This window comes from Canis lupus, chromosome 1 (assembly GCF_003254725.2).
Source record: "Canis lupus dingo isolate Sandy chromosome 1, ASM325472v2, whole genome shotgun sequence".
Taxonomy (NCBI): domain Eukaryota; kingdom Metazoa; phylum Chordata; class Mammalia; order Carnivora; family Canidae; genus Canis; species Canis lupus.
In genome coordinates, this window is record NC_064243.1 from 119246770 (window position 1) to 119268642 (window position 21873).

Genomic DNA, 21873 nt, shown 5'->3' on the forward strand with positions numbered 1-21873 from the left:
ATTGGAATATTCGTTGTTTCTAGAACACTGCGGCCAACGCTGCCTTCTTCCCATTGTTCATGCTGTTCCCTCTTCCTAGAATGCTTTTCCATCCCTTTTCCCACACGTGAGGGCAGTGGCTATCTTTGATGACCCCGTCTACATGCCTCTGTGGTTTCCTCCCAATGGGACACGAGAGGCCCCCTTGCTGGCTCCAGACCCCTCCCCGGCCATCCCAGCACCAGATTGTCTTTACCTTGCCCTTGGCGCTCTCCGTAATTCTGTGCTGCACCGGTACTTGGGTGTTTTCCCTCCGTACTCTTACTATCTTGAGGATGAAGACAGGGTTTCTTCCTTGCAGTCCTGGTGTTTGGCCTGTAGGAGGTGTGAGTAATGACTCCTGCCTAGAAAGTGAACATTGGGCTATACTCGGAAACTTCTGAATGACTGCCAGTCGCCCAAAGCCAGATTCTCTGATTTCCATTGCATGTAGGAGCTGGTTTTCATTATTCTGTGTCTTTGAGATAACTACCTAAAGCCTTTTTTTTTTTAAATACTTTTGTTCTTTATACTACAGTGAATAAGTTAATGTACCACTACATAATAGTATTAGAACATTCTGAATATGGCTAAATACCTAGCTTTACCAGGAGGTTTTATATACTCCTATGTCTTCCTATTACTTTTAAAAGGTATTTTATTTATTTTTCAATTTTAATTTTGTTTTTTTGAAGATTTTATTTATTCATGAGAGACACACAGAGAGAGGCGGAGACACAGGCAGAGGGAGAAGCAGGCTCCCCCGAGGAGCCTGATGGGGGATTCAATCCCAGGATTCCGGGATCGTGACCTGAGCCAAAGGCAGATGCCCCACCACAGAGCCACCCAGGCGCCCCTAAAATATTTTATTTAAATTCAGTTTGCCACCATATAGGATAACACCCAGTGCTCATCCTGTCAAGTGCCCTCTTTAGTGCCCATCATCTGGTTTACTTAAAGTCTTTATTTAGTGTCCTGCATGATGTGGAGTAATGGGGACAGTGCTTGAGTTCCAGGGTTGATAAAGACAAGAAGGTTGCCTGCTCTCAGGAAGCTTTCATTCTGCAGGGGGGCAGCAAGCGAAGGAGTAGGGTCATTGGAGGTCATGCTGTGAAACAAATGGAGGTCCTAGATAGTGATTCTGGGGCATGTTCAGGGGGAGGTGAGAGGGCCCCCACAATGGGCAGCTGCAATGGTGTTCCCTGGGTGGGCATACTTGCCTGGCCATATGGGAATTGTGGATGGCATGGGGAGGACTGCGTTCTTAATGGGGTTAGATCCTTGGGTGGCCAGTGCAGGTGTTCCCTTTCAGGGTCAAGGAAGGGTGGTGACAGGACCTCGGTGATCCCATACACCAGTGACGCTGCTGTGTTTCATTTGTGCAGAAACACATCATCCATGGCCTTCTACCTGCAGCCAGCATCGCACCAAAGCCAGCTGTGCCCCGCACACCTCCTCCCCGCAGCCCGAACCCTTCTCCAGAGAGACCAAGGTGAGTCTCAGGTGAACAGGCCTTGAGGTCAGCCTTGTAGTGCCAAGTGGTGGGTGCTGGAACTGTTCAAACTGGTAAGAAAAATCACAAATCGGGCCATTAGATTCATGTTCTTTGAAATGTGATTATCATGATTCTGTAATGAAGTGTTTAATATTTTCTGTGGGATAATGGTCTATTCCTTCAAGTGTATGGGGTTTCCACATTTCATAATTGAATGCAATTAGTATTTTTCCAGATATAAAGCACTGAAGCCCAAGTATATAGGTTCATAATATGTTGAAAAGAATTTAAAATTATGCACATACTATTCTTCTGAAACACAAGCTGCCTTTTAAAAGAGCTGATTTGAGGGAAGGAAGAAAGAAGAGTGTTCACCCCCCAGGGCCCGGGATTCCATCTTCTCATGTTCCCAACACCAGAAAATTGACTTTCTTTTATACCCAGCACTCTTGCCTGTACCTTCTAAGGGTTAAGACACAGGAGAATTTCAGAGTATTTTTTTACCCATAAAAAACATGGATACATGGCTTGACTTACCAATGAATTGATGATAAGAACTAATTTCAGGGGCAGCCCAGGTGGTTCAGCGGGTTAGCGCCACCTTTAGCCCAGGGCCTGATCCTGGAGACTCGGGATTGAGTCCCACGTGGGGCTCCCTGCATGGAGCCTGCTTCTCCCTCTGCCTGTGTCTCTGCCTCTCTCTTGCTCTCTCTGTGTCTCTCATGAATAAATAAATAAATAATAAAATCTTAAAAAAAAATAAAGAACTAATTTCAGGCAAGAGTGGTACCTTTTTTTTTTTTTAGTGTCCTTCAAAACTAGAATATCATATGCCTCTTGAGAAAAAAGCACTTTGAAATATTGTTAGTGTTTGTTTTTTCCTTAAATATCATGTTGATAACAAGAATAGCCATTTATTAGTGTTTACCTCACGCAGAGGCCTGTTGTTAAGTCCTTCAGAAGCATGATCTCATTCCACCCTCTCAACAACCTTCGACCCTTGGAGAGAGGTGTTGCCCGCCTCTCTAGCTTGACCTCAAGTGTTCTGCATTGGTCCGAATTCTTGCTGGGCGAGTGGTGGCACCACGGCATTGGACACCTGTCGATCTGTCCGGCTCTTCAGTGTTCATGTGACCGACTCTGACTTTGTGTCACTAGGGCTTATGTGGCAGCAGTAACAGCAAGAGAGCTAGCTTTACATTCCATCCTGGAGCAGAAAAACAAGCATGTTTCATTTAATGACAAGCATGCTGTAGGTTCATTAGAAACTCTCTGTTGTCTCTTGTGCTATATGAAAATGTCTTCCCAGACTTATAGTCTTATCTTTATGAGCCAAAAATTATCAACAAGGCTTTGGCAATTGTGGCATATTTCTGTATATTTTTTTTATTTACAAGAAATGGCATTCCAATTACACTGAGATGTCCCTGCGCTTCGCGTGTAGTGTAATAGCGTAAGAATCTGACAGCCAGGGATCCCTGGGTGGCTCAGTGGTTTGGCGCCTGCCTTTGGCCCAGGGCATGATCCTGGAGTCCCGGGATCGGGTCCCACGTCGGGCTCCTGGCATGGAGCCTGCTTCTCCCTCCTGCTGTGTCTCTGCCTCTCTCTCTCTCTCTCTGTCTATCATAAATAAATAAATAAATCTTTAAAAAAAAAGAAAGAAAAAGAATCTGACAGCCATTTATTTCCATTTCCTCCTTCCCATCCTTCGTCTTACTGTTGCTGTACATTTTAATTCCATACGTTATAAATCCCACAATATATTGTTACTGTTTATTTTTATTTTTTTATTTTTATTATTTATGATAGTCACAGAGAGAGAGAGAGAGAGAGAGAGAGAGATGCAGAGACACAGGCAGAGGGAGAAGCAGGCTCCATTCACCGGGAGCCCGACGTGGGATTCGATCCCGGGTCTCCAGGATCACGCCCTGGGCCAAAGGCAGGCGCCAAACCGCTGCACCACCCAGGGATCCCTATTGTTACTGTTTTTGCTTTTAACAGTCTTTTGCCTTTATTAAGCCAGTTTTATTGAGGTATAATGGACATACGATAAACTGTACATATTGGACACACGTCATGTTGTGACATTTACATGACAAGATTTACCCATGAAACCATCATTGCAAACAAGATAATAGACATATCCATCATCCCACTGAGGTGTTCTTATGGCTCCTTTGCAATTCCTACCTCCTGTCCTTCTCTCTCCCCTCCCATTCCTCTTCCCCGTCCACCCTCACCCCCATCTCCAAGCAAACGCTGATCTGTTTTCTTTCGCATTAGATTAGTCTGCATTTTCTAGAATTTTATATAAGTGGAATTACATAAAATAATTATGCCGGCTTCTTTGATTCAGCATAATTATTCTGAAATTCATCCATATTGTTGTGAAAAATCAGTAATTCATCCTCTTTATTGCTTAGTAGTGTTCCAGTATGTGAATAATGAATATGTCACAATTTGTTTCTCCATTCACCTGTGGATGGATATTTCATTTGTTTGGGGGTTTTATTATTATTATTTTTAAGATTTTTATTTATTTGACAGAGAGTGAGAAAGAGAGAAAGTGAGAAAGCACAAGGAGGGGGAGGGACAGTGGAAAAGGGAGAAACAGGCTCCCCGCTGAGTAGGGAGCCCCACATGGGGCTCGATCTCAGGACCCTGGGATCATGACCTGAGCCAAAGGCAGACACTTAACCGACTGAGCCACCCAGGCACCCCTTGGATTTTATTATTTTAAAAATAAAACTGCTGTGAACATTTGTGCACAAATCATTGTTTCCTACATAATGCTTTTCGTTTTCCTTGGGTAAATATCTAGGAGTAGAATAGGTGGGTCATATACTAGGTGTATATTTGTCAAATAACTGCTAAATTATTTTCCAAAGTTTTTATTTAACTTATGGTCTGACTACCATTGCAGAAGTTTCAGCTGCTGAACATCCTCACCAACACTTGGTTTGGTCAATCTTGTGTGTGTGCGGTTTTAGAATTTAGTTGACCTTAGTTCTAACTCATTGCCTGTTGATAGGATTTTGAAAGTGGTGATGGTACATAGGGAACAATGTAGAGAGCTTCTCTGGTGAATCAACATCCCCCTTAAGCTTTCTGGACGACCATAGACTCATCCAGGGTGGGCCATTCCTTATTCCTTTGGCCCAGGCGGCACTGTTGTATCTGGAGTCCGTGAGCACAGCTGAAGTTCCCAACTCCTTCCTTGCAAATTTCTGGATCTCTCTACCCAAGGGGGCACATTTCTTGAGGCTCACTCTGCAGAGTGCCTGTGAATGTTGGTGGGGTACTCTCCAGTTGCCATCCTGGCAATGGCAGCATGGCCCTTCTTCTTAACCCTCCTCCTTTGTGGGACCCAATCTGCCGGGCCTAGGTTGGAAAGGAGGAGCATAAGGGATTCTCTTGGCCAGTCTTTTAAATTTTGGACATTCTAAGAGTAAGCAGTGTAGTAGTATCTCATTGTGACTTTATTTTGCATTTCTCTGTTAACTAAGATTATTGAGCAACTTTTGTGCTTATTTGCCATTTGTATATTTTCTTTGTCTTTTTTTTTTTTTTTAAGATTTATTTATTTATTCATGAGAGACAGAGAGAGAGGAAGAGACATAGGCAGTGGGAGAAGCAGGCTCTCTGCGAGGGGCTACTCAATCCCAGATCCCGGGATCATGCCCTGAGCCAAAGGCAGCTGCTCAACCACTGAGCCACCCAGGTGTCCCCCATTTGTATATTTTCTTTGGTGAAGTGTCTATTTAAACCTTGTGCCCTCTTTTAAAAATTGAGTTGTGTCCCTATTCCTGTATTTTGAGAGTTCCTTATATAATCTAGATACAAGTCCTTTATCAAATATCACAGATACCAAGTCCTTTATCAAATTTCCAAATATGTGTGTGGCTTGTCTTTTTATTATCTTAACAGTGTCTTTCAAAGAGCAGGAGTTTTTGATTTTTATGAAGTTCAGCATATCAATTTTTTTCTTTGATAGATCTTGATTTCAGTATCCTATCTGAGAAATCTTTGCCTGAACCAAAGCTGCAAAGATTTTTCTCCTGTATTTTCTTCTAGAAGTTTTAAGTTTTGGGCTTCACATTGAAGTCTAATCCAATTTGAATTTCTTTTTGAATATGGTGCGGGAGGCACAGATTCAAGCTTATACGGAACTCAGTTGTTCAGCACCATTTGCTGAAAAGGCTGTATTGTATTAGTTATCTATTGTTGTGTAACAAATTACACCAAAACTTAGTGACTTAAAGCATAAAACAGTCACATTTTTTTATCCCATATCTCATGATGCTCCTTTTTTTTAAATTATTTTTTTTGCTCTCTGTGTTTCATTTTAGTTATTTTCTAGTTTTGTCTTCAATTTCACTAGTCTTTTTTTTTTTTTTTTTTTTTGCAAAGGGTCTGTCCCATACAGTCTAATTTTCAGCTTCCAAAGCTCAAGTCTTTTTTAATAATCTCCTGTGTTTCTACTTAGCTTTTTGAACATATGGAATACAGTTATAACTGTCTTTATGTCCTCTGCTTGTTCTAACATATGCCTTCAGTTCTGAGTGGGTTTCTTTTGATTCTTCTCGTCATTTTGGATCGTGTTTTTCCGTCTCTTTGCATGCCTGGTTATCTTGGATTGCATACTAGACACTGTTGTAAGTTTCACTTTGTCACATGCTGGATATTTTTGTATTCCTACAAATCTGCTGGAATTTTGTTCTGGGATGCAGTTAAGTTACTTGGAACTGATTTGATCTTTTAGGTCTTGTTTTTATGAGTTTTTAGGGACATCTGAAGCAGTACTCAACCTAGGGCTAATTATTCCCCACTACTGAGGCAAGACCTTTCCAAGGACTGTTCTCCATGTCCTGTAGATTATAATGTTTTCCCATCTGGTGGGAGCAGGCATTATCCCCAGCCGTGTGTACGCACCTGGCACTGATCCTCTAATCACTGTGGGTGGTTCTTCCCCCAGCCTTGGATAGTTTCCTGACATTTCACCCACTGAGGAATATTTTGCCAAACACTCAGGGGCCCTTCTGCAGATTTCCGGAGTGCTCTCTGCTCAGCTCTCTCCTTTTCAGTACTCTGTCCTGCAAATTCTGTCTGCTGTGCTTTTCCTGGATGGTCAGCTCGATCTCCGTAACTCAGGAGGTCCCCCTGGCCCCACGTCAGTTCTTCCTCCCTGTGCCATGACCTGGAAATTCTCTCAGGCAGTAAAGCTGACACAGTTGTAAATCTGTTGTTTTGTTTTGGTTTTTCAAGTGGGAAGGTAAATCCATTACTCTCATCTTTCCAATATTATAGTTTTGAATAATTTACAAGTGTTTTAAAAATGCCTTTTAAAATCTTTTGTATCTTTTTTTTGGGGTGCCTGGGTGGCATAGTCAGTAAAGGGTCTGGCTCTCGGTTTTGACTCAGGTCCTGATCTAAAAGTCTTGAGATCGAGCTCCAGATTGGGCTCCACAATCAGTGTGGAGTCTGCTTGAGATTCCCTCTCCCTTTCCTTCTGCCCCTCCCACTCATGCTCTCTCTCTAAAATAAATATATCTTTTTAAAAATAATTTAAAAATAAAATCTTTGATATCTTTTTTATATCTCCTTTTCTTCCCCCCCTTCTGATCTCTCATTTTAAAAGGAAACTACTTGAATATAGACTGCCTAGTTTAGAGACCTGGACTCATCTCCTATTAGCTAGAAAATCTTGGAAAATTCGTTTATATTTTATTTAAAAAGTGGAGATGACAGTAATATGCATTCATTCCGATGGTGTGATAATGAGATGAAGTACATAACAGACGGTGGGGATGTAGTCAGCAGATACACACTAAACATGGAACAGAAGCTCACCCTTCGTTAATTCTCAGGTCTCGTGTCCTATCGTTCACCCTTCAGCTTGCAGGTTTGTGTCTCACCTTCTCCCTGGGGTGTTTTTGTGCCTAGATCTGCTCTGGCTGCTGTCATCCTGACAACAACACTGACCGGCCGGACCGTTGCCATTCCTCAACCTCGCCAGAGATCCGTGTCTGAGAGTGACACGACCTATGTTGAAAAGGACAGTTTCATCGAGCCCTACGCCACCACCTCAGAGCTGAGGCTTCAGTAAGAACCATATCACTGGCTCTGTTGCTTCTCTGGGCAGAGGACACCCAGCTCGTGTGTGTGTGTGTGTGTGTGTGTGTGTGTGTGTGTATGTGTGTGTGTGTGTGTGCGCACGCGCGCATGCTTGTGGTTGTGAATGGAGCATAGTACTCAGCTTTTCATCACCACTGTCTACAGGTCACTGTCTTGGGATATTGGTTGCTTTTGACTCATATCAGGATTTTCTCTAGAGTGGCTCTTACTAAATTAAGGCTTCTGAAAGCCCTGGTGGTTTTCAGAGAGTGGTGAAGTCAGTGCCACCTTCAGCCCTTCGCGGGATTCTCCTGTGCCACAACCTAGGTGCGAGAGTTGTCACCCACCACTTCCCCTGTGTCCCCTCTCTGAACATTTCATGCTGCTCTTACCTTCGGTATTCATGTCTACTATAATCTTCTTTCTTTTTTCAACTCATTTTCTCTGTTGCTTGAGCCTGGTGAGAGCCAATGTTGGGTTGGGTGGTCAGGAAGGTTTCCTCCTGGGGAAGAGAGCATTGAGCGCAGAGCTGAGGAAGGAACAAGGTGTGCCTGGGAATGGCTCAAGGGTCTGGGGACGATGGCCAGTGTGGGGCTGGGATGAACCTTTGAGACAGAGAAGAAGGAGCATGACACATGATCCATGTGAGCAGCTGAGGGAAGAGGTTTGTGGCCGGGTCAGTGGGTGAGGTGGGTAGAGGCCAGCCTGGTCATGCCTTTGGTGTTTTGTTCTGAGGTTTGGTCCTCTCCACCCCTTCCCGCTAGGAGCCCAGGAGGACACAGGGCTTTAAGGGCTTATGGGGTGGGGCTTGGGGAACACATAACCAGATTTGCCTTTTATCTGTTATCTTTATTCAGTTTTGTTTTTTGAGGTCTTTTTGCATACCTTTTTATGAAGTCTGATCTATCAGTCTTTGTAGTTTTTGACAAAGGCCTGAAAAGAAACCTGAAAGACCTTCCCTATTATATGAATGCTCACTTATTTCCATCTACAACATGTTAATATTTTTGGCTTTCACATTTTAATATTGACTCCATTTTGAGATATTTGAATATAGCCCGTTTTTCTTCTGGTAAGAATTTTGCTGTAGCTGCATAAGAACTAAAGATGAGGAAAGGATCTTAAACTTCACTAGAAAGAATGAACAGATAAGACCATCAGAGGAAATCGGGAAACTTTGACTCAGGGGGAGGGCTGGATTAGCCACATCGTATTTAAAACACATAGATGAAGTAGTGAAAACAGTAGGACTGGTTCCATGATAGAGAAGTGCCCACGGATACCCTGAGGGAACCCGATGTTTGCAAGCATAGTGACTGTTTCATAAAGGCAGCCTCACAGAGCAGAGGGGAAGGAAAGAATCCGACAGTATAGAGATTGGCAGTAGTAGAAAAAAAAAAAAAAGATCAGCTTTGAGCCTTGGCTAGTTCAATATGCCAAATAAATTACTCTTAAAATATTAATCTGTACATACACATAAATAAGACCATGAAGTCCTATAATCAGATCTCGGAGATGCCTGCTATGTCCTTCTAAGCTAAGAATTTAAAAGTTAAACAAAAAATTTTAATTATCTATATGTTAAAAAAAACTTACACAATGAAATTAATAGAATAGGAAAAATACTTACAGTAAATGCAAAGTTTTTAACTTTGTAGATGCAAAAGTTATTGAAATAAGCGTACGAGAAGCAAAGGAGATCCCTGGGCAAAGGACATGAACAGACAGTTCTTCACAGAGAATGGACACAAATACATGGAAATAATTGTTTCAGTAACAAATGCAGATTTACATAGTGAGATTTAAGTTCTTTTGCCAAGTTTTGGAAAATTGTTACTAATGTAGTCACAGGGTGGGGAGGTGACTGGTGAAGTGGTTTTGTGCAGTATACTTGTAGATCCCCAAAATAGTCACACCGTTTGACTCCGTAGTTTACCATACAGTTATTTGGCTCATAAGACGGATCCTAAACGCAGAAGAGATTGATTATCTGCACGCAGATGTTATTTGCCACAGTGATAATAGGGCAAAAACCTAAGTACAGGGAATGGCTGACTAAACTGGTGTATCCACTTGAGTCTTGTCTTTTAACGTTTTGACTTTAGAAACGTGTTACCAAAGAGGCACATTGTGCATGTAGGCAGTGATAGAAACTAGAAAAACCGACATAAGAAGCTAGAAAGAAATGCTGAGTTTACGAGGAGATGAGATAGTGGATGACTTAATCCTTAGCAATGTGCACAGAACACTTTTGTGGTGGGGCCTTGCAGGTGGGGCATCTAATACATATATATATAAAAAATACATATGAAAACAGTAGGACTGGTTTATATATATCTATGTGAAGTGTTAAGTGGCTCACTTGTTTATTTGTTTGTTTATTTTGCTCTCAACCTTCCGATACAGACCAAGTTGGCAGGATGAGACAGGAAGAAGGACTTCTTTGCCATCCTTTGAAATGCTGGGCTACGCAGAAGACGAGGACACGGACACAAACCTGTCGTCCAGCGGCAAGGAGTCGGAGGATGTCAGCCCTCACAAAGAAGGGGGAGGTCCCTGTGATGCTGTGTATGCCGTGCCCCACAGAAATCAGGTGTCGGTCACATTCCAGACTTTCTTTTGCACGTTGACATTAGCTTACTGTAAATTGTGTCGAGTGCATTAGCAAGGATTTCCTTTTCTCTTTTGCTTGAGGGCTGATTTTCTGAACATGGGCAGTCTCTTTTTTTATCTGGTGAGGCAGCAGTTTCAGGCTCCTTCCTTTATTGTCCAAAGACTGTTCCTTCACCTTCAGAGATGAAGATAAACATCTTCACGTTGTTAATGTATATCTCCATCCAGTGCTAGTAAGCCTGCTCTTTTCTTTCTTTCTTTTTTTTTTTATTGGTGTTCAATTTACTAACATACAGAATAACCCCCAGTGCCCGTCACCCATTCACTCCCACCCCCCAAGCCTGCTCTTTTCTTGACCCCCAGAGCTGCTTTTCCTGTCAGTTTTCCAGTATCAACATCCACGTTGCGACCTTTCTTCAAACTCATGCCCCACAAGAGGAATATCCTCCTTTACCTCCGTAGTAGCTGACATTCTTTGAGCGCTTACCATACGGGAGTCTTTTTTTTTTTTTTTTTTTTTTAGATTTTATTTATTTATTCATGAGAGACATACACACAGAGAGAGGCAGAGACACAGGCAGAGGAAGAAGCAGGCTCCATGTGGGGAGCCCGATGTGGGACTCGATCCCAGGTCTCCAGGATCACGCCCTGGGCTGAAGGCAGATGCTCAACCACTGAGCCACCCAGGCATCCCCATACAGGAGTCTCTGTTGTAGGCTCTTTCCCGCAGTTATCCCCCACTGCCTCGGTGAGGAACGTGGTACAGAGAGGTTCCGGAGCCCATTCCTCTGCCACTGCCTGAGCTGCTCTGGTTTCAACTCCATGCTCCAGGGTTTGGGAAACTAGATAGTACTGCTTCTTTAATGGCAAAGGCAGTTCTGTAATTTCTTTTTCTTTTCTCGTTTTTCATCGTCACTATTAACACGTTACAGTGACGTACCCACATTTACAGCATCAAATTATACACAGAGTGATTATGTTTCTATTACTGCCCCCCACTGTATTGAATCATATGTTCAGTGGTCCTAGGGAGTTTATTTTGAGGAGACCTTCGGTGAGCATTTCACGAACAAACCATCAGTTTCTAACACATGCAGACTGTAACATGCAGCATGAGGTTTCTCTATGGGAAAAGCTCTGAAGCAGGCAGGTGGTGGCCGAGCCTAGAGTAAGTTCTGCCGCAGGGGCCCAGGGGAAGTCCGTCTGCCCTCGATCTGCGGACTTTCTGGCTGGTATTTTGCACTGAGGTTACAGACAGAGTTGTCTATCACTCAACTATTTTGGAAGTAAAGCTTGCCACCCCATTTCCCATAGAAGAAAGAGATTATAGTGACCTAAACAGTCTCCTCTGTCATTAGCAGGATACAGATTTTATTTTGTAGGCATGTGTGTCATGGTGGCTTCAGGACCCATGTGCAATAGGGAAATTTTGTTTTAGTTTAAAATGTGAAAAGTAGAGCAAGACAACTATTAATATCAAGCATTGATGAGGTTATGCAGGAGCCCTCTAATGCCGGTGGGTGTATGAGTTGGTACTCCCACCTTGGAAAACTGACATTTCAGTTTATATTAAAGCTGAACATGTTTATTTTCTACAACCCAGCCCAAAAAGAAAGGAAAAAGTAGAAAATAATATAATACATAGGTATTCTCATTCTCCAGAATGAGTAAGTATGGACATCTTATCTTTTCTTGTCTCAGATTTTCTTTCTTTCTTTTTTTTTTTTTAATTTTATTTATTCATGACACACACACACACACACACACACACACACACACACAGGCAGAGGGAGAAGCAGACTCCATGCAGGGCGCCTGACATGGGACTCGATCCCGGGTCTCCAGGATCACGCCCTGGGCCGTCGGTGGTGCTACACCGCTGAGCCACCCGGGCTGCCCAGTTGTCTCTGATTTTCTAAAAAGAAATGAAATCATAGTTTGGGTTGAAATCTTTGTCTCCCTCCCTGGAAGACAATCAGCTCTTAGATTTGGAATACATTCTGGAAGTCTGTGTTTTAGCTCTTTTACTACAAATAAGTCAGCAAATAAATACAGCCCAACTTTTTTTCTTAATTGTAAATAGGTCACCATAGCGAACCAGTCATTTTACCCCTTGGCTTTTTTTCACTCTGATTGCAGTTTTGAGATGAATCCACGTTAACTTTTATATCTACGTCCTACCGATGAGCATAGAGGTTATTTCCTCGCACATTTGGTCCATGCACCTGTATGTGCTGAGGGTCGCACCAGATCCTGCCAGATTGTTCTCCAAAGCAGTTTTTTTTTCTTTTGCCTTTCAAGCAGCAGCATATGCATGCCGGTCACCCCATTTCTGTTCATCCCAGCTGACTGGAATGCCATCCTTATACAACCCAGGAACCAATTGCAATTGGAAGGGCTCATGACGGTCTGCTTTGTCCTGGCCAGTTGCAGATGGCATGAACGAAAGGGCCCTTTGAGCTGGAAAGGGATTTTGATTTCCCACAGCCTTATGATTGTGTTTTTTTGGGAGGGGGGTGAGGAGAGGGTTAAAGGGGTAACACAATAGGTGGAGGGAGACACATTGACATTTTCTGAGCATTTAATATATGCTAGGCAGCTTATATGTATCATCTCATTTACTTCACATCCTTGGGGTTAAGTGTGTAAAGAAACATGGTAAGTGACTCGCCCAAGGTTGTTACCCAACCAACCATCCAAGGGCAGAGGCAGGCTTCAGACCAGGGCGACCAAGTTTCTCTGTTTAGAATTAAAATTTGTGTTTATAGTCCTTTTGCCTATTGAGACTATTTCTTAGACATAAAGCTTTCTTTGAAACTGGCCAAATATTCTTAAATTGATACGATTAAAGTATATCCCTTTTGGGGAAAATGGGTGTGTAGAGCCTGTAAGAATGCTATTTGATCGCTAGATGGCACCAGATCCGAAGGAGATACTGCCTGTGGGATACCTTTAATGTCAAAAGGCAAACCTGCCTTTTTGGTATTTATTATAGACACTCTGTAATCTGAGGTAAATAACTTACAATTTATATCCTTTTTTATGAGTCGTTCATAATTCCTTTAAATAATTTTCAAGACTAGAAAGATAAGGAAACAGAGCAACCCAAATCAGGCAATTTGGATTTAAATCTATACCTCAAAAAAAAAAAAATAAATAAATAAATCTATACCTCATGCCTCTCTCTGTGTTTCAGGGTAGTTGGGCAAACATCTTCATGTGAAGTGTGCACCCGCTCAGAAATGGCCTAACATGGAAAGCAAGTCTTGTTTTCAGCAGTTTTCTTATTGGTGCCACCCAAATGTAAGGCTGGAGAGGAAGTGGGGGGGCGTGGATTTGGGGTCCGTTCATGCGATGCTAGCATCCAGTGGACAGAGCAGTGCCCTGAGCATTCAGAGACCTGAGTTCAAGTCCCCGCTTCTCTACTTCCCAGTCGTATGGCTTGGGTAAGTCAGATAACCTCTCTGCACTTATAGAGGACTGTGTTAGGGAGGACACTCTGCCTGGGTAGGTCAGCAGTTCAACTTGAATACAATTCCTGAGCATGCAGCGAGGACCAGGCATCGTCCGCAGTCACACAGTAGTGATAAATCACATATTATTAACATTTGTCATAACCGTGATTATAGTTAATCGATCACAGTTACGATAAATGTTACAAAGGAAGGGTGCAGGGTGGAATGAGACCATGTCTGCAGGGGCGGTACCTTTCTGAGAGGACTGCAGAGGGAGACAGCAAAGAGTTGCGAAGGAGCTCCAGTTGCTTGCTTCTCCGTTTGAGGTCACTTGATCCTTCTGTCTGACACCTTGGTAGACTCGTTTGTTATCCTTTGCAGTTCAGTAACTTCACCAGAATTCATGGTGTTATGTGTTATTATCTGTCCTTTTCCCCAAAAATTTCATTTGTTATTTAATTCTGCAGACACAGATTTTCATCTTCCTTTTTTTGTTTTCAGGGAACATTTCCTTCCCTATTTCGTTTTATCATTGACTAATCTTAGCATTTATTCTCCTTTGGGAACACGAGTTATACATTTGTTGGCTGTCCTTTGTCCTCCATGTCTTTTTTTTTTTTTTTTTTTTGTCCTCCATGTCTTATATTTTCTCGTAATCACTTGCCCCTCTTTGTTCTTTGCCGTGTTACTTTCTGTGATTTGCTCTGTGTACTCTCCTCATCTCTGTGTCACTGTGTTTTTGCCTCTAGTATAGCTTTCACCTTCTCTGCATTGGTTTCATTTTTCCTTTTGGTTTTTAGTTTTACCAATTTACTTTTTACATCTTTTGGTGCCTTGTCACTTTTCTTGGTCTTCTGTATCTCTTCTTTGGGTTCTTGATATCAGTCACTGTGCTGTCCTTTAATTCTTGGGGAGAATAGAGGCTAGATTCTGTACAATAAAGGTGGGTTCTCTGTTGGTGTCTCTCTTTAGCTTCTCTGCCCCTCGCTTCTGCCGTATGGGAATGATTGTACTTCTCCTGGGTCCCTCTGCACCCTGGCTCTCATTGCACCTGTCAGAACATCACTGTGGACCTGTATAACTGTGACTCTTTGTGGCTTTTCAAGCATCTGCATGCCTCAAGTCAGAGGAGGTTTGGCAGCTTTTGGCATTCTCTTTCTGTTCTAATTTTCATAGATTTGGTAGCTGTTTTCTGCCCCATTGACTAAGCTTTCTCCCCCCCCCCCATTCTTTTAATTGCTTTCAATAGATTTTAAGGGAAGAGAGTGTAGTCTAAATGCCTTGTTACTATTTTTAAGTAGAAGTCATGTAAAGGATGTTACCAAAGCTTTCCCTCAAGAGTAAGTGCTGCCATTTTCCAGTGTGGGGTTTCCTCTATGCAGCAGGTGAGGAAACACAGATTCCCAAACCCTTGGTCAAGCACATTATTGGACCTCCCGATGTCTTTCTACCTTGTGAATCAGAACTGCCCTGTCCAAAGTTAGTTGTGGGGAGCACTTGACTGGCTTAGTCAGTAGAGCGCATGACTCTTGATCTCAGGGTCATGAGTTCAAGCCCCATGTTGGGCACGGAGCCTACTTCAAAACAAAACCAAAAAACCAGAGTTAGTTCTTGGTTCACTGCAAATTTTTACCACCCTCTGCCTTGACTTTACCCCAAAGTGGAGCTACCTGGACCCTCATGTTGCTCCACCTCTGGTGACCATCTCTGATGACTATCTGGGGTGGGGTTCTTAACTTAGCATCATTGATGTGAGGAGAGGCATCTGGGAAGGTGGCCATGCCCCATGGCCTAGGCCCTGTGTCATTTGGGTTAATCTCTGCTGGAGGCCAAAGATAGTGGGGACTCCACCCAGATAGTCGAAGCCACAAGAATCCACACTGCAGCCTCCTTGCTGTGTTGGCAGGTTTTCTCCTGCAAGTCATGGAAAGCTTCTGACATCCCTGTGCATGTTTTTGAACTTTACATGCATGAAATCCCAGAACACGTGTTCTTTGGCATCCAACCATGTTGTTAGGTGTGAACAAGTTGAAAACTGTATCTTCCTGGTACATTGAATATTTTGTCACTCTAAAGTGAACCTTTTTATCTCTAAAAATATGTTTTGCTTTAACGTCTGTTTTGTCTGAATTTTCCGTGTTTTTTCTGTTTGATATTTGTATGGTCTGTTTTTTTTCCATCTGTTGATTTCAACCTTTCTCTGTCATGTTTATCTGTGTCTTGTAAAGAGCATATCGTTTTTTAAAACAAGTTCACTGAGATATAATTCACATACCATTACTACTTCCCCATTTATGTACAGCTGCATACAGTTTTTTGTTAACGGAGTTTGACAAACTTGCCCTTTGTCTTTCTACTGAAGCATTTAGTTCTTTTATATTTAAGGCATATGTGGGTATAGTTGAGTTTAACCTTGCCATCTTCAGTTTTTCTATTTCTCAGTTTGTTCTTTTTAGTTTTTTTTAGTCTTTCCTTGAATTGATGCTTTTTTTCAGTTCGAGTTCTTTCCCTCTACTAGGTTGCAGGTTAAACCTTTCTTCCCCACCTACAATTACCCTGGTAATTATAGTACGTACATTTTCCTCTTTAAAATCTGGGATGCTAGACCACCCAGGAAGGGAGTGAAGGAGCCTGGCATAGGTGCTCAGGCACATGAGGACAGGCAATTCCCGGTATTACTAATGTCAGTGCTGCGGCTGGCTTGGCCTGCTTCTTCCTTACATTTCTTCGATAACCAAACAGGTTTTGTTTGAATTAGCAAGGTAGTTTTTACCTTGCTACCTTAGAAGTATCTGGCAGTTTAAGAAATGTTTTCAATTCAAACTTTCAAATTAGAGAGATTTTTAGGAGATTGTCAAAAATTCTCTAGGCTTATTAATCAACGTATTAACTATACACAAAGGTACATAGGCTGTAAATGTACGGCTCAGTGAAATTTTATAAAGTGGCTACCACCCAGATTAAAAAGAAAAATGACATTACTAGTACCCCAAAGCCCCTCTTTGTGACGGAGAAGAGGCCACTGCTTCCCCAGAGTTCACCACGGCTCTGACTCCCAGAGCTGACCAGCTCTTAGAAAATCATTGTAGTTTTGCCTACTCTGAAAACTGGCTGATTTTAGTACAGGCAGTGTGTATTGTTTGGAGCGTTTGATGGTCTTCAGTTGTCGTGTGTCGCGATGCTCAGTTCACTGTCCCTGCTGTTAACAGCCCGCTGTGGAGTGCCATGGTTTGGTGACTCCCTCGTTTTACTGATGTTGGATATTTGCTTGTTTTGTTTGGGGCTCTTTAGAACAGTGCTGCCGTAAACAGCCGTGTATACACGTACATATTTCCGGTGGGCCTGTACCGTGCCTGGACCCCAGTGCATGGCATGGGTAGGATCCAGGACACATGTGGGGTCAGCCTTCGTACTCGGAGACTAGCAGAGAGGGTGATATTTGAAGCCCCTTAGCACTTTCCCATCTCCTTGATGGTAGTGACTAATAGATCTTTGACAGGGTGAACAAGACAGTTGGTTCCCAGGAGATAAAAGCCAAGACGTCATTTCATTTTTTCTTCCTTCAGAGGCTAAGTAGAGTGGGAGACCAGTGTGCATTCCTGAGCTGGGTCATCCTGGAGCCCTGTTCCCAGAGCCTGGTGGGCCTACCAGCCTTAGTTCTTGGCTCTGAAATGCCCCTTCTCTTAAACATCTTGCCAGTCAGCACCACTATTTCTCTATCAGGCTTGGGAATGTCACCCCCTCCCCATAGCCGACAGCACAGAGAGGCCCAGCTGATCACATAAGCAAGACTTTATTGAAGAATCAGGAGAGCAGAAGGGACACCAACCCAGACAGTGCCAGTCATGGCTTATTATACCAGATATGATTCACTGCTCTTCCCCTCAGCTGACCTCTGCGCCAGTGGGACTGTGTCACACTCATGTTCATCACGGGGAGGTCCCATTCCTGGCCCACGGGTCTGTAAGGGACAGCTCTGCCACCATTCATGATACCTCCGTAGGACACCCTCCCAGATGATGGCAGGGAAGGCTCCATTCCACCAGGAGATGACGTTTACAGTGAACTCACAGTGAGCAAACATAACAGACCCTACAGACCTCGTGCCACACAGGGACCTGGATGACGGTTCTCCCAGGGTGGCTCAAAGGTTCTTGGCCGTGTTGAAATGAATAACACAGCATCAGGGCCAGGCTAGAGTGATCTGATCCTAGGTGCTGTGCAGAGCAGGCCAGGTGGGTTGGTCCCTGGCGGGAGTGAGGAAGGCAAGAGGCCCAGGTAGCACGGGTGGGATGCGAGCTCTCCATGGCCTGAGCGGAGCTTGGATGGCATTGGCTTTGCTACCAGGCTTTTCCTGAGGGACCCAGGTTTCCTCCAGCCCTGCTGGGTGTAGTTCTGTGTCTCAGTGGGGGGTGGCAGTGGAGGACGTATGGTTAAGACACTTGAGTTTGGTAGGAGGAAATTTGATACAGATTGTATTTATCACATGTTCTCTTATCTTTTGTCACCAAAAGGTTCCCCTATCACATGAGGTGGATAGTGAAGATGAGGACGATATTTCTGAGCACGATGGGTTTCCAGGCTCGGCTCTTACAACGCTGCGTACACAAGAAAAAGGTAAAAAAAAAAAAAATAATAATAATATAAAAGCATTTCATGGCAATAAATACTGGTTAATTTTTTGAACATAGAACCATTGTACTTCCACACCATGGTTCTGTGATCATAAGTGGGAATATTCCTGCGTTCTGTTTTCACTGGAGTTAAGTTAGTCCGTGACTGATTACCTGGATGTTAGGTTGTCTTTAACGTATCCGGTGCTCACTTTGGAGTCCATTCCAAAGTGAGAGGGTGTATGGTAAGGAGGAGGAGGCTGGCTCAGGCTCTAAGCTCCATGCACTCCTTCCCCTCTGCTCCCCAGGGCCTGGTGTTGCCTGGGGCCGGCACACAGTGGTCCCCATGGGGTGGACGAGCGACAGTGTCTTGTTCACCCAGCCATCTCCAGCCACTAGTGGTTTGTAGGCTGAATGAGTGCCTGGGCATGTTTATGAGAGAGCGCGGCACATTGTGGCAATGGTGCGGAACAGTTGTCCGTTTCCTTTTTTTTTTTTTTTCAGTTGTCCGTTTCCAAAGAGGTGGCTTTTGTGTACAGGTGAGAAAGACACCGGCACCGCTAGCTGCTTTGTCAGGACCCTCATGATACCTGGACCAGAAAACACGGGCTGGTTAGGTGGCATGTTTTATCCCTATGGGGAAATCTATACAAATATTAAGTTCGTGTACAGATATGGATCTCTTTTTTAATTACAGAAGTAATATTTTCTCACTGTAAAAAAGCTGAAATACATAAATGCAACATAACTACTGTCATAGATAATTTTAACAATGTAGATTGTTTGCTGCTGTAACACACATCATCTTGTCACCAGCCTCTTATCTTAGACACACCTCGCACGTCTCCCTGTGTTTATACCTGTCCCTCCATTTTCTTTCTTTCTTTCTTTTTTTAAGGTTTTATTTATTTATTTATGAGAGACACAGAGAGAGAGAGGGAGAGACACAGAAACACAGGCAGAGGGAGAAACAGGCTCCATACAGGGAACCCAATGTGGGACCCAATCCTGGGACTCTAGGATCACACACTGGGCCGAAGGCAGGCTAAACCGCCGAGCCACCCAGGGATCCCCCAAGTCCCTCCATTTTCTAATGTCTGTGCTGTGCTGCCCATGGCCTGGGAGTTACTGAGTCAGGATCCAGTCAGGAGACAGAAGGCACATGGTGATGTGATCAGGGAAGTTTAGCATAAAGAACCACCAACTCTAACAGGATTGCCTGCGAGGGGCTGGAGAGAAGTCTAGCGAATACAGTGGTAGAAGGAAGAGCCTCTCCCCGTACACTTACGGTGCACGTAGAGCTCCCAGGGAAGACACCTGTCTAGAGAGCCGCCCAAGGCCCAGAGGCAGCGCTGGGGATGGTGCTGCTGTGGCCCTCTGGCTAGCGGAGAACTCAGCTCACTGGAAAGCCGCCTTCTCCAGGGAGTGAGAGAAGAAGCCACTCATGGGGAGGTGCCCGCTGGCCACTTAGAAAGAGAGAAGGGGGGAGGAGAAAAGGAAGGGCGGAAAGGAGGCCCTGGGATGAGGAGCTCCGCCTTCCCCGTCTGTGTCTCTTGGGCGCCCTCTGCTGATGGAGCGCATCCTTGCGCCACCCGACCTGGGTAGGTCCTGCACGGGGGTGCAGAGAGGCAGGGGGGCAGTGGAGGTGAGCCTGCGGCTGGCCCAGTAAATGTTGGGGTCTCCAAGGTCAGGTAGGCCCTTTGCTCTTCTCAGCAGTCACGCCCCGCCCCCTGCCCAGCAGGTATATGGGTGCACGTGGAGTGCCCACTGCGTTAGGCTGTGGAAGCAGCCAGAGCAAGCTCGTCGAAACACGAAGTGGTGTCTGGTAGTGTCCCTGTCTACCCCCCATGGGCCCCCACACCCTTTTTATTTTTACTTAGACCTCCTCACTGGTTTCCCACAGCCTATAAGACCTGCTGGGCCTGCCCCTGCTGCCCATCTTCCAGCCACTCCCAGGGTTCTTCTGTTTCTTCAGGTGCGTGGTGGTCCCTTCTGCCACTGGGCCTTTGTACATGCTATTCCCCCTCCCCACAGGCTAATGTCTATTATATATGAAGGCGGAAGAAGGAGGGGTTGCGTATTTGACTTTTTATGTTTTATACATTCACATATATCTGAAAGGAAGTATACCCGATCGATAACCATGGTTATCTCTCGGGAGGGATAAGGTTCAGAGGATGATGATGATTAGGGGGCGGTTTCGATTTATCTGTGTTACTAGAATTTTTGGCAGCACTGTGTGGTGTGACTTTTCTATGAGGATGGGGGATAGTACCTGGCATGGCCAGCGTAGGAGACTTCCGCTGTTATTGAAATAGTTTATACCACTTGCCTGACACACTGGAGAGATAAGGGTGAGGCGTCTGCAAACGTTTTGGAGAAACGATCAATGAGAAATAGAAATATATACACAGAGCAGAGCCCAGTGTGCTGTACATACATCAAGAACCAAAGTGAACTTGGGTGATGCCAATTCTGGCTCTTTTTTTCTGCGAAGTTGGTGACCAAGATACAATAGAGGCGGTGATTTTCTTTCTTTCTTTCTTTCTTTCTTTCTTTCTTTCTTTCTTTCTTTCTTTCTTTCTTTCTTTCTTTTTAAAAGATTTTATTTATTCATGAGAGACACACAGAGAAAGGCAGAGACACAGGCAGAGGGAGAAGCAGGTTCCATGCAGGGAGCCCCATATGGCACTCGATCCCAGGACTCCGGGGTCACGACCTGAGCTGAAGGCAGATGCTCAACCACTGAGCCACCCAGGCGTCCCTTTATATCACTTTAAACATTTGCTCATGAGATGCTCACCTACCGTGTGCCAGAGATGACGGAGCCGCAGTCATCTCTGAGGACCCCCACCCTCACGTTCCAGTTGTGGGGCAGGACGTGCCGATGGGGAGCTGCAGTCTGGGGTGCCGAGATGGTTGACAGAAGCAGCACAAAGCTCAGGAGAGCAGGCAGCCTTGCCAGCTGGAGAAGGCAGTGGGTAGAGGGGGCTTCGTTACCGCACTTGGAAGGACAAGGCAGGGTTTCGTCCATGCGCCAGTCTAGACTGCCCCAGGACATTTGATCAGAAGTTCAGTTAAAATAATGGGGCAAGATGATATTTTGGTCAAAAATAATTTCTTTCGTGATTATTGTTCAAGGCTTGGTAATTGTGATGAACCACAAAGTAGATTTATAATCTTTTATGTATCTTTAGGCATTTTCGTCCGTCTTTCTGAATTTTGCTGGTTTTTGCATTTTTGTTTCCAGTTTATTTCCATCCAGTTCTTTCCGCTCTGTAAATTGTAGAAACGAACAACAACCAACTTTTCACTACAACAGAGGGTACAGGGCACACTAGGGCATAAGATGACCCTCCTCGGAGCACCTTCATCACAGATGCGTGTTTGTAATTGAGAGTGAATAATGGGGTGAGATTTGTTCGCCTCTGTGTCGCTGAGGTGATTTGCTCCAAGGAACAACTCTGACCGGGTCAGATGCCACTTCCAGGGAGAGAGGAGTCCAGCCTCTCGGCACACTTGGGGAACGGTGGTGGCACTTTTGAAGAGAAGAGGGGATAGGGCC

At 44.2% G+C, this 21873-nt stretch overlaps 1 protein-coding gene and 1 long non-coding RNA gene across 11 annotated transcripts in view; one reads left to right on the plus strand and one right to left on the minus strand.

Moving 5' to 3' along the window:
• CEP89 (centrosomal protein 89) overlaps positions 1–21873 on the plus strand; it is a 73310-nt gene that overhangs the window by 972 nt on the left and 50465 nt on the right. For 4 of the 10 annotated variants that reach the window (XM_025425218.3, XM_035706702.2, XM_035706688.2 and 1 more), the window contains exons 2-6: positions 1404–1510; positions 7457–7615; positions 10034–10220; positions 13442–13543; positions 18210–18312. In XM_025425218.3, coding sequence (XP_025281003.1) covers positions 1404–1510; positions 7457–7615; positions 10034–10220; positions 13442–13543; positions 18210–18312 — 658 coding nt within the window. Of the gene's footprint in view, positions 1–127; positions 366–1403; positions 1511–7456; positions 7616–10033; positions 10221–13436; positions 13544–18209; positions 18313–21873 lie in introns of those variants that run through there. The other 6 variants (XM_035706698.2, XM_025425219.3, XM_035706705.2 and 3 more) reach the window with 4 other exon arrangements.
• LOC112645581 (uncharacterized) lies at positions 2330–9372 on the minus strand. Its single transcript, XR_003127133.3, has 3 exons — positions 9258–9372; positions 8020–8129; positions 2330–2720 (listed from the first exon to the last, which is right to left on the minus strand). It is a non-coding gene; the product is annotated as an uncharacterized LOC112645581 (long non-coding RNA).